Below are 11,679 nucleotides of genomic sequence, written 5' to 3'. Positions count from 1 at the left end.
ACGAAGATAAAAATTGCCCATGAGCTCTGCAGCTATTAAAGGAGGGAAGAGAGGCAGGTGCACATACACTGATTTTCCTTAAGACCTCAGGTTGAAGATAAATAAATTATAAACCCTTGTCCCTTCATGTTTTCTTGATTTCCCAGGCGTCCAGGCTGAAAGACTGAAGCAGGCCCACAGCAAAGGCTCACGGTGCACAGAAACCATGGATTTACTTGCTTCAAGAGTTTTTCTTTGCATCTGACACATCCCGTGCTGTGGCAGAGGCACAAGCATGGGGACAGCCAGGTCTGCCTGGCAGCTTCCCAGTGAATACCTGCATTCTTTTAACCTGGAACATGGATCAAAAGCAGCCCTCTTAATTAAAACCAGCAACTAATCTTCCCTCTTTAATATTATTGAAAAGAAAAAAGTTACAAGGAACAATTAGAAAGCAGATTTTTTACATTTAGAAGGTTTTAAAAAAATCTCTTCCAATAATGAAGGGACAAAATAATTAGCTTTAAAGCTTTTCAGTGTTTTAGTTGATTGAGTTTGGTCATCTTGCTTGCCAGTCCTGGAGCTTTTGAGATTTCAGCAAGAAAAAAAACCCAAACTAGAAAAAAAAAAAAAAAAAAAAAGTAATTTTTTTCCTCCATGCAAGTTTGGAGCTGTTGTATCTCCAAAGCTGCAGGAGCCATGACTTCCCATAGTGCCCCCCTCACAGGGTCCCCCCTAGCCCATGCACTGCACCCCAAGGGCTGACCCACCCCCTCTGACAACCTCCCACAGCCCAATACAGCTCCCAAAATATTGCAACACACCAAGAGAGCAGGACCCTCCCCTTCTCCCAAACCCCCTTTAATCCCCACAGCATCCTGCCCTGGTGTGGTGAAGCCCAGCTCTGGAAGGTCCCCTCCCCTCCTAACCCAGGACACCTGGGGCGGTTTGGAGCCTATTTATGTGGGCTGCCTTCCCCCCACTCCCCTACAGCAGGATGAAGCACAGCCATCCAGTCTGCTCCTGCACTCCGTATCTCTCAGATCAGATGTGTCAGAGGTTTTTTTTTTTTTGCTATTTCAGTATGAACTTGTTTTTTCTGATGACAATCTCCAGTCCCTAAATATTCATCCAGGTTTCAATTCAGCTTTGAAATTTGTGGGAGGCAGGTGCTTGAATGTGGAGCAAAGCACCTGCTGGGCTTTGTGGGACTGGGTCCCAGTAAGGATGCTGTTATGGTCCAGGGGGGTGTTTTACTGGAAGTGGACTCAGTCCTGAGCTGGGCTCCAAGACCTGGCAAGGCTGGAAGAGCTCCCATGCAAAACCAGGTAAGTTCTACTGCTGTAATGCTGTATAACCACCAAAGTACTGGTTTGGAGAAACTGGGAGAGGGTTGCTGATGGGAAGCCTTCTAAATCAATCCACATCTCTGAGGGGTCACCCCCAGGGAGCTTGCGGTGGCCCTTGCGTGGGGAGGAGATGGTCCTGGAGCAGCCTTCTCTTGGGGCATAAGGTCTAATTTGAGTTGTGCGGTTTTGGTCCTTGTGGGTGCAGGAGGAGGTGGAACACTAAAGGGGTCAGGAGGAAGAACATGAACACTAGATGTGAGGAATGAGTAAGAGCTAAATTTACTGAGTCTGGGAAAACGAAGGCTCAGGGGCAACCTGGTCATAGGCTAAAAATACCTTCAAGGTAGCAGCAGAAATGAAGGAAGGGAATTGTGTGCAGTCTCAGAGGAGGCTAGGGCAAGAGCTGGAGGCTAACAAAGGCAGCGTGTGGAGCAGAGGTGGGGAAGGAGACCTGGTCAGTGGGGAGTTTTCCAGGGGAAGAAGCTGAGTGGGGCAGAAGCAGAGTGGCTGCAAGGTGCCAGGGGAACTGGGATGGGTGCTGGTCCCTGTGTGACTGAGGGGTGTATTTTCAGCTTTATGGATGCTCTGAGTATAACCCAGTCTAAGTCCACAGAATTCAACCTAACTTTGATTTTTTTTCCACTTGCTTCTCCTCCCACATGCCCAGACAATTAGTTGTTCCTTCCAGTAACTTATTTTCTTTACAATTAGGCCTACAAAACACAAATGAGTATTTAGACCTCAGCAATTTTGATCACTCTCAGAAAGGGGAAACATAAATTTCCTAGCTGAGAATGGGCGTATGTCTCCCTTCCAGGTTAATTCTGGGTAACTTGGGGAGATTTCTGTTCATGCACTCAGGCGGGTCCAGCTGCAGCCCAAGCCAATCTCATACGGCATAATTTGTCCTGAGTTTTGCTGGAGAGGTCTCCAACGAGGTAGGTGCTGTCTAAGAACAGCACAGAAAGATGGATGGTGACACAGAAATTGTGTCCAGTAAATATGTAATAAAAAATATGTAGCTCTGTCAGTGTGAGGAGGAAGGAAACCTGGCTTTTTATCAGTGCATTGGTTGCGAATTCTGACTGAAGCATTTTAGTGGCTGGGAGGAGCGGTCTCCTCATGGGCACCTTCTCTGGCATCTGATAAGTGAGATCACACTTCGGGATCCCCTTTGGAGGGGAAAGGAGGAGGCATTAGGGAGCCTTTGCCTCTCTCAGGGCTTCTACCTTTCATGAACATTGACACAAACTTAATTAACATTGAAGCTTATGACTGCTGGATTTGATTGAAACTGGACAACCATGTGGTGCATCTTCATTTTAGACTGGTTAAAAAAAAAATATTAAAAAATCACTGGTGACATTCTAGTTGAAACTGAGTGCCAAGAAAGGCCTTTGCTCTTTGCCCAGTTTGAAACCCTCTTGCCCTTGAGTTGGTCCTTCCACATCAGCGTCTTCATCTCTGCTCCTGTTTGCCACCGCCCCAAGGGGGCTGTCTGCTGTGGAGGGAAGAGGATGAGGTTGTGAGAGGTGAGGGGTGGCTGCAGCAGAGGAGGGAGATGGGTGGATACGGGGTGCAGAAAGACCGAGCTGTTCACGCATTTGCTCTTGGCAGGTTAGCTGTGCTCGATGGTGTAGCCTCCTGTACGAGGGGAGATAAAGCCATCTGCTTTAGGTTTTGAAAATAGCTCTGGAAGAAAGCTGCGAGTGACAAAACCCAGGCTACGGGTAGCACAGTTCACGCAACCCACCGGCTGTGCGGGCATGGGGAAAGAGCTCTGGTTCAGCGTTTCAAACAGAAATATATCCCTGGAGTCATTCTATGCATTTCACACCAGCTATTTCTTACTCCATCTCGGAAGTCACCAAGGGACAGAGCATGGACTTTCTGTATCTTAACGCAGCTTGATAGATTTCATCTTACCTTCAGGGTCTAAGCGATGGCACTTGTGTTTTAAAGCCATCAGTAGTGTTGAAAGCGAAGAACTGACTCAGTAATCCTGTTTGTAGAGACACAATGTCCTTGGATCAGACAAAAGCACCTCCCCAGTACTGCTTTTATACACCTCGTTAATTCACACAGCGTTAGTGGCTGCGTCTTCTCTCCTGCCCCACAGCAGAAGCAGCAACACAACCACCTTCGTCTTTGAAATCAGTGGCAGGACATCACGGCTTGATTAGTGTTCAGATTCCAGTTGTTCCCAGGAAAGCCCTGCTCCTCTTGGGGTTGCAGATGAGACGAAGGGAGAGCTAGTGGGCTGGCATATTGGGAAGAGATGCTTTTGGGGTCTTGGTGTGTTTTGGTGGAGGGACCATGGACCTGCTGTCCTGATACCCAAGGCAAAGCCCTTTGCCCTCGGCTGTGCTGCTTTTGAATGCTCAACTACAACTTGCAGTGCCAACCCATGGAATATTATTTGTAGAGAAGGGCTTAGAGATGTCCTAAGAGCCCAAGGTGAAGAGAGGGAAGGGGAAAGCCTAGAGTGGGTCTTCATCTGTTATTTCAGGCCTTTTCCACCCCCCAAGGAGTGCTCTGGTTGTATAAGGAGACGGTTCTTGGTGCCACTTGCTCGTCCATGAGGTTTTCCCTCCCAAGTGAAGCAACAAGTCCTGAGAGTTGCTACAACCATGATGTGTCTTCCCTCAGCACATCCATGGCTCAGGAAGGATAAAATCCCATCCCCACTCCTGTTTTTTGGTGCTCTTGTAGATACATGGTACCCAAAGCTGTGTTGCAGTGTGATGCCGCAAATGACCAACTAATTAGGCAAAGAGGAGTGTGATGAATTTAGATTCTTCTTTAGGGCTCACAGACTATTAGCAGTCTTGAATTTGTTAATTGAAAATTGCTTCCTCTGTTTGTTGTTGGCCTTTTTGCGGAGGGGGATGTTTCCTGCTTTTGGACTGCGTGGCTGGATCTATAATAATGCACTTTGTACATTAGTGCCAGGCACATTTGTAATTGGCTACCCTATTAAAGAACACTAATGATCTTACAAGTGCTCACAAATAATGAATAGAATGGCCCCGCGCTGAATTCGGTAATTTATTCACTGACATACTTGCAGATCTGTTTTTCCGTTATTTAACCCAGCTTTAGTTTTCTGCCAGCCTTGCAGAGATGACTTCTCTTCTAGCCATGCGTCGGAGAGAATATGGGTCGCAGGAAGCACACTGTTCAGAAAAATGTAGGGCTGCTCCGCGCCGGCTCTCCTCTTAACGAAGGTGGTGGGATCTGGAGAAGTGGCAGCAGTTGTGGTCTCAATGCTCCTCACCCATTAGTTGTTGCTGGGCTTCTCCTGAGGCCTAAGGAGAGGAGCAAAAGGCGAGGATTTGGGGAATGGACACATTATGTTGATTTTCTCATTTAAATATGAAATTCAGGAATAATAGAGTGGGGGGACTGGTTTTCCAACTTCTGCCCACTGCAAAAGAGGGAACTGAAGCACAGCCCTAGGTGGTTCCTGCACCTCATAAAACTTTGGGCAACCATTGTGCTGCTTGCTTCCTAACCACGCTGTGACAAGGTACTTCATGTTGAAAGGAGCAGCTGGTCTGAACTGGCCATTTTATTTACATACGAAAAGCCTTATTCTAAAGCCTTGTTTACTATCAAGGAACATGCAGAAGTGTGGAGTTCACAGATCATGTATGACTTGTTGGCTGTAAGGGATAGAAAATTTGCTGCAGTAGCAGTTGGTGGCCCTGGGCTTGATTTTCTTTGGTTGCAGGTGTTCCTGTTGCACTGCAATGACCCTTTCCCATGGAGGTTAATTGCATGGGGCAGGTGCCTCTGCCTTATCTCAGGCTTCTGCAGCCTCTGTGTCTTCTCCTGAGCCTTGTGAAGGTGTATTGGGAGGGAATACTTCTTGGGGTAGAAGCCGTCCATGGTGTATGGGGGGAAATGGTAACGCTGGACTGTAACCAACGAGGTGTGTTAAAGAGCTGATTTGGGTCAGTGCATCTGGAGATGGGCTTCCTGTGCTGGGAGCTTGGGCTCTGTGCAGCTTGGTGACCACATCGTGATGGAGTTTCAGCGCAAGAAGGAAGCTGAGTTTGGGCTCTAGGCCTTAAGATGGCAGGTTGAACCTTGGGGAAGCATGGACAAATGGAATGGCTTTGCACATGGGGATTTGTGGTGAGGTTAGGTGAATCTGGTGGGCTTGTGGGGGCATGGATGAGGGTCCTTCCTGTGAACCTGTGGCACTGTCTGTGCCCACTGCCAGCAGGACCATGGATGGGCATTCCATCACAGGACGTTACCCAGCCCTTCTCATGGGACCTGTGCAGAAAGAGCCCGCTCATTGGGGATTTTTGTGGGGGATGCCAGAGCCTGATTTTGGGAGGGAGCACTGGACCCTGACCTGGGGGCAGGGGCAAGATGCCAGACCTTGAAACACTGGCCCAGATTGCCCAGAGAGGTGGTGGATGCCCCATCCCTGGGAACATTCCAGGCCAGGTTGGCCGGGGCTCTGAGCAGCTTGATCCGGTTGAAATGTCCCTGCTCCTTGCAGGGGGGTTGGACTGGGTGGCCTTGAAAGGGCCCTTTCCACCCAAATTATTCCCTGATTTTTAGAGGAGGATGATGGAGCTTGCTGTGGGGGGAGACTGGAGCGTTATTTTGGGGGGATGATGCCAGGTCCTGATTTTGGGGGTAGAAGCCCGAGCCTGCTTTTGGATTTGTGGGGTTTTTTTTGGGTTTGTTGTTTTTTTTTTTTTTATTTCGGATGAGGGTGGCAAACCAGGATTTTCCGGGCATCCTGATGTTGCCGAGGGAGGCCAAGGGTTAAGGGGGCGGGCGGCGGCGGGCGGGGCCGGGCTGCCGGAGCAGATTGCAGCCGGTTGCTGCGGCTTCGCCTGCGCCGGGCGCGGAGCAGCGGCGGGGAGCGCGGGCGGAGCCCCCCCCACCTCCTCCGCCGCCCCCAGCCCCCCCCCCCACCCCCGCCCCACCACCACCATCACCACCATGGTGCAAAAATCCCGCAACGGAGGCGTTTACCCGGGTCCCGCCGCTGAGAAGAAGCTGAAGGTGGGGTTCGTGGGGCTGGACCCGGGAGCCCCCGACTCCAGCCGGGACGGAGCGCTGCTCATCGCCGGCTCCGAGAGCAGCAAGCGGGGCAGCATCCTTAGCAAACCCCGCTCGGGGGTCTCGGGCAGCGGGAAACCCCCCAAAAGGAATGCTTTTTACCGCAAGCTGCAGAATTTTCTCTACAATGTGCTGGAGAGACCGCGGGGTTGGGCTTTCATTTACCACGCATACGTGTGAGTAAAAAGGGGGGGGGGAACCCCACGGGAGAGACCCCCGCCCCGCTATCCTGTCCGGATCATCCCTCCCCACCCCCCCAAAAATGCATGCCGAGAAGGATGCTCCAGCTGCAGAGCGGGTGCAGGGAGGGGATGCGGGGCTGGGAGCCCCGTGGGGACGCTGCAGGGTGGCGGAGGCTGAGCCCCCCCCCCCACCCATCCCGCACCCCGGGAGCCGTCGGTCCCGCGTGCCGGGCCGTCGCTGCATCCCTGGCCCAGCCGGTGCCTGGGGACGGGGTGGGGGGCGGTGGTGAAGGCGATTTTGGAGAGGGGGTTGGTGATGGAGAAGGTGCCCCTGCAGAGCTGGGGGGTGGCTCCCCCCGGGGAGGTGCAACGCCCCCCCCCCCCCCACCTCCGCCTGCTTGCGGGGGAAGGGGCTGCTGATGCGCTCGGTGCAGGGGGCTGGAGCTGCGGGAGCGATGGGTAGGGACTGCTCCTCCGTCTTGCTTGAAATCACCATAGCAATGCTGGGAGCACAGGAACAAAAAAGCTCTGCTCAGGCACTGTCTCTCCTTCTCCCCCCACCCCACTGCCCCATCTTTGGCTGCCAAGGGCTCGGGGCTGGTTTTGTGGCTCCGCACCCAGGTTCTGGAGGTATTTCTGGTCCCCTCATGGGAAGAGGCTGAATTGAAGATGTGTCTAGAAAGAAATGCTAATCGGTGTCTGGGGCTTCCTGGCTGCACAATGATGGAGCGGTAAACAAAGGAGCGGGCCCAGGGAGCACATTTTCCCTCTGCCTCTCCATTTTTTTTTTAGCCAGAAATGGGCATATCTGAGCGACCGTTTGGCAGGAAGGTGCCCACATCTGAAGGCATTGCTGCATTGGGAGAGGAGATGACTTCCTGTTGTTCAGAGGAATCCGAAGGGAGGGTCAGGATAAATCGCTGTGTTACTGCAACTCCCTTCCCTCTGGGACTTTCCACGGTCCCGCCAGGCTCTCCCACAGGCCTGGGCTCAAGCTTGGGTGCTCATTCCCTTGGTGCCGATGGGGTTTTTTTTGTTTGCCTGTTTCTCATCATGGCTAGGGCCTCCATCAGCCCTGGCAAGAGGATTTTTGGGCCTTTTGTGACTTTTTTTTTCCTCCCCCATCCTTTTGCTGAGAACAGCGTAACAGCAAAGGTGTTGGGATGTGCTTTCTGGTCCTCAGCCATTTTGTACGTTGAGGCCTTCCAGGGAGGTGTTGGTGAGTCCAGTCGGTGAAATGCTGGCTGGGTGGAAGGGGGAGCTTTGCTGTGCACTGCAGCAGTTTGGGGTCCTTGCCGGGAGCCTTCTTCTCTAGGAACATGGGAGAGGAGAAGAGGGAGCATCTGTGGAGCTTGGTTGTGGTGATGAGGAGTGTGGAGACCAGCGCTGGCACTCCCAAGCATCCTCTGTGCTCAGGGCCATCATTTGCAGCTGTAAAATTGTGTTACAAAAACCTCCAGAATCACGTGGAGGGGCCGAGCATTCACATTGCGAGCTGGGTACCTGCCTGTGTGTGCGCTGAGGATGGGGGGGTGTGTGCAATGTGCACTGTATGCTGTTAAATACAGGTGAGACCCCAGCCAGGGGACACTGGGGCGACAATGACAGAGGTGGAAGGGACTGCGAGGGCTTTGTAGGCATCTTTGGTTTCTTTAGTGACTCTGTCTTAACTTCTGACCTGCTTGGCCCTTTGAGGTGGCGTTTGCTTGGGCAGCCAGTAATCCTCACTGGGCAGGAGTGGGGACACAGTCATAGAACCGTTTGGGTGGGAAGGGATATTTAAAGCACATCCAGTCCAACTTCCCGGCAAGGAGCAGGGATGTCTCCAACCAGGTCAGGTTGCTCAGAGCCTCATCCAACCTGGCCTGGAATGTTTCCAGGGATGGGGCATCCACCGCCTCTCTGGGGAACCTGGGCCGGTGTCCCACCACCCTCATGGTAAAAAATGTTTTCATCCCAAACTGACTTCCTGCCAGGACTCACCTTCCTGTGAATGCCTTGTCCCCTGGGTGCCAGGCATGGGGTGTCCCTTGGCTCTCACCATGTAGCCGCATCCCCCCCAGCCCAAGGAGCTGCATTTCTCTGGGCTCATGACTCCACTTGTGCCTGCCGTGACACTCCGTGGAGCTGTGCTCTCCTGTTAGAAACCACCGGCCTGGGATGTGCCGGGAGCTGGGCGGCCTCCCTGGCTCACCTTGGGGAAGATGCCCAAGCAACCAGGAGATGTACCCACTGCAAAACCATCCTCTGACCCCCACCCATGCACCCGCTGGGAAATGGAGGCTGAATCCAGGGCTGAGGTGGTGATTGCACCAATATCTGTGAAGCATCAGTGAGAATTATTTTTTTACGGTGTATTGGGAAGTTACATGGACTCCAGTCTTCTGAACTATACGGATGACAGGTTTAGCCTTGGTGTTCTGCTAATAGATTATTTAAAGTGATGAAGGGCGTGGTAAACAACATACCCAGTCACCAGTTATTGTCCTTTGCTGCCTGGGTGAGCCTGGCATGGCCCGTGCCAGGTCTGTGTGTGTTGGGATGGGGCAGGGAGGGGGTTTCCTGGGTTTCTGGACTTAGAAGTCCGTAATACGGATAGATAAAAAGCTTAGTGGCTGCTTATTCAAAGATACGGGAGGATGAAGAGACTGGCTCAAGGTCATAAAGTTTGTGTGGGAGGGCTGGAGCCACCCCGATGTCCCATGGCCGGTGCAGTGCCCTGCCCGCGCTATCGGAGTCACGCTGTCTCCTCCTGCCCAAACCCCCATTTTGCGCCACAGCCTTGGGCACCAGAGCACCTTTACCCTTTGTACTGCAGGAGGGGGGGCCTGAGGAAGGCTGCGGATGGGGGACCTCTGTCCTGCTGCTGCCTTGTGCCATGCTCAGCCCCCCACCACTCACCCCATCTCCCAGCACCCCTATTGCTCTGCTCCTGCGACTCAGGGACTTTCTTGCATGAAGGTTTCGGAACAATTTCCAGTGTGACTGAGTTTGAAACTCCCACAGGGTTGGATTTCAGCTTGTAGGGATGCTGATGGACCCCACTGCATTTCTAGGTGCTGCTCAGGCAGCCTCCCTGCACCCAGATGCCAGGGCACAAGCTGCAGAGACGCTTCCCGCACGGACGTGTTTTAATAAAGATGAGCGATGCCCCTGCGTAAGGACGGCCGATAAGTGCCTGTCTGCAGAGGCCCATCTCCTGGGCTGGAACTGCACCGGGCGGGTGACGCGCTGCCTTGGGAAGCCTATGCAAGCTGCATTTCTTCCCAGTGCTGCATCCTAGATCCAATCCATCCCATTTCTTTCCCCAGCTCTTCTTCCTGCCATCGCTCATTCCCCTTTGCACCATCTCATGCATAAGAAACCAGGGAAATTCCGAGCAACTCCCCCCAGCCCCAGACTCATGATCGTGGTCTCCTCTCGGATGTTGCCTCTGTAAAAGCGCTGTTACCTCTGCGAGCAAAAGCACCGCTTTCTGTTTCTGTGTTGTGATTCGTTTTTATACTTTACAGCTCTTCCTACACTGGCACAACTGGGTGCCCTGCTCACGGCGGCTGCGTGTAGGGATTTTGTACAATATATGTATTTCGCACAGCCGAGCCTGCAGGTCTCGTTCTGGAGCGTGGCTGGAGGTCTGAGCCTCCTCTATCTCCCATCTTCTCCAGTATTTTTATCAGCATCCTTCTTTTTCTGTTCCTCCCCCTCTTTTTATTTTTTTTTCCGACGGAGCCTCAGCAGTGCAGCACGTGGCCTCATTCTGTTCAAGGTTGAGCTGAAACTTGAAAAGTTGAGCTGTGTCTAAACAGCAGGCCAGATTTTGAGGCATGCAGCAGCGCTTAGATCTCGAGGCAGCTTTCTGCACAGGAAGGCATTTTGCTTCCAAAATTCTTCCATTTTATTTCTTTCAATAATTTAAATATTTTTTTCCTTCTAGTCCTTTTACCTTGGTTACTGTAACCTGTCCTGTGCTCAGCGGTGCTGAGTTTGAAGGGCTGCGATACCTGGAAGTTATTTTTGTCCCTACCTGCCATTGTATTTTGGGAGGGATCCCTGTGTTCTGTGCCAGCCTAGGCAAGGTACCTGCACGGGGCAGCCCCGTATCCCGGTGCATCTGGAGATATCCTTGCTCGTCCCCGGGTGAGCTGCTCATGTTTGGCCCCAGAGCTGATGAGGAGGGGGCTGGATTTGGGGTGGTAGCAAGACAACAGCCTGTCTTCAGAGATTTCTACAGCTGTGTGCCCAGGGCCAACATAATTCTTGTGTTTCCTTCTTGGAATTTACAACCGTAATGCGTCTTTTTAACTGCGTTAAAAATAGTTTGGGTGCATTTTTTATCCGCATGCTGTGCACCACACATTCAGTTAATTAAGTGAGTGCATGGACCTAAATTATAATAAGGAGGAACATTTCCTTCTTGTCTAATTCTATTAAAATTTCCTTCTGTCATCCCCATCCCGTTTGTTCTTCCCTTTTAACCCAGCCAGAAGCCACCTCTCTCTGCGCTGCCCGCATCCTGGCGTAGCCACGGCTGGCGTGCTGGGAGGATGGGACGTTGATGCAATTGCTTCCCTGAAGGTCCAGGGTTTCTTGGTGCAGAGGTGGCCTCTTTTGTCACTCCTTTCACTCCTCAAAGGCTGATGAGGTTGTTTTGTGTAGATCCATTCCCAGACGATCTTCTACATCAGATTGAACGGCTCTGGGAACCCCCAGCTGTTTTTCTGCTGCCGAGGTTGGGTTTTTAGGCAGCGCTCGTGTTTTTTGTTTTCCACTTACATTTTTATACTTGTTGTATGGCATTGGCTAAATTAGTAAATTTACTTTGGCAGTCCCAAAGGCACCAAGGGATGGTGGTTCATGACAAGCCCTCACCCACGGGCAGGGATATCGCTGGCACGTATGATGCCACCAAACTCAGCCCCTCCACCAGTGACGTGCAGAGATCTCCTGGGTCCTTCTCTCCTCCAAGTTGATTACATGGGACGAAGGGGCCAGTACAGCTCTCCCACACGAGTTCAATGGTCCTGCTGGGCACTGACCTTTGGTGCTGATGCCCTCGGCCATGCAGTTGTGTCTGTCCTGGG

At 52.0% G+C, this 11,679-nt stretch overlaps 1 protein-coding gene across 8 annotated transcripts in view; it reads left to right on the top strand.

Annotated features, from left to right (window-relative positions):
• The first annotated feature begins 6,296 nt into the window (after positions 1–6,296).
• Positions 6,297–11,679, top strand: part of KCNQ2 (potassium voltage-gated channel subfamily Q member 2) — a 63,936-nt gene continuing 58,553 nt past the window's right edge. For all 8 annotated transcript variants that reach the window (XM_086760475.1, XM_086760474.1, XM_086760476.1 and 5 more), the window contains exon 1: positions 6,297–6,592. In XM_086760475.1, coding sequence (XP_086616601.1) covers positions 6,297–6,592 — 296 coding nt within the window. The remainder of the gene's footprint in view (positions 6,593–11,679) is intronic.

The sequence above is a fragment of the Chlamydotis macqueenii genome, chromosome 16 (genome assembly GCF_036417535.1).
Source record: "Chlamydotis macqueenii isolate bChlMac1 chromosome 16, bChlMac1.mat, whole genome shotgun sequence".
In the NCBI taxonomy this organism is placed as follows: domain Eukaryota; kingdom Metazoa; phylum Chordata; class Aves; order Otidiformes; family Otididae; genus Chlamydotis; species Chlamydotis macqueenii.
This window is presented reverse-complemented; position numbering and strand designations above follow the sequence as displayed.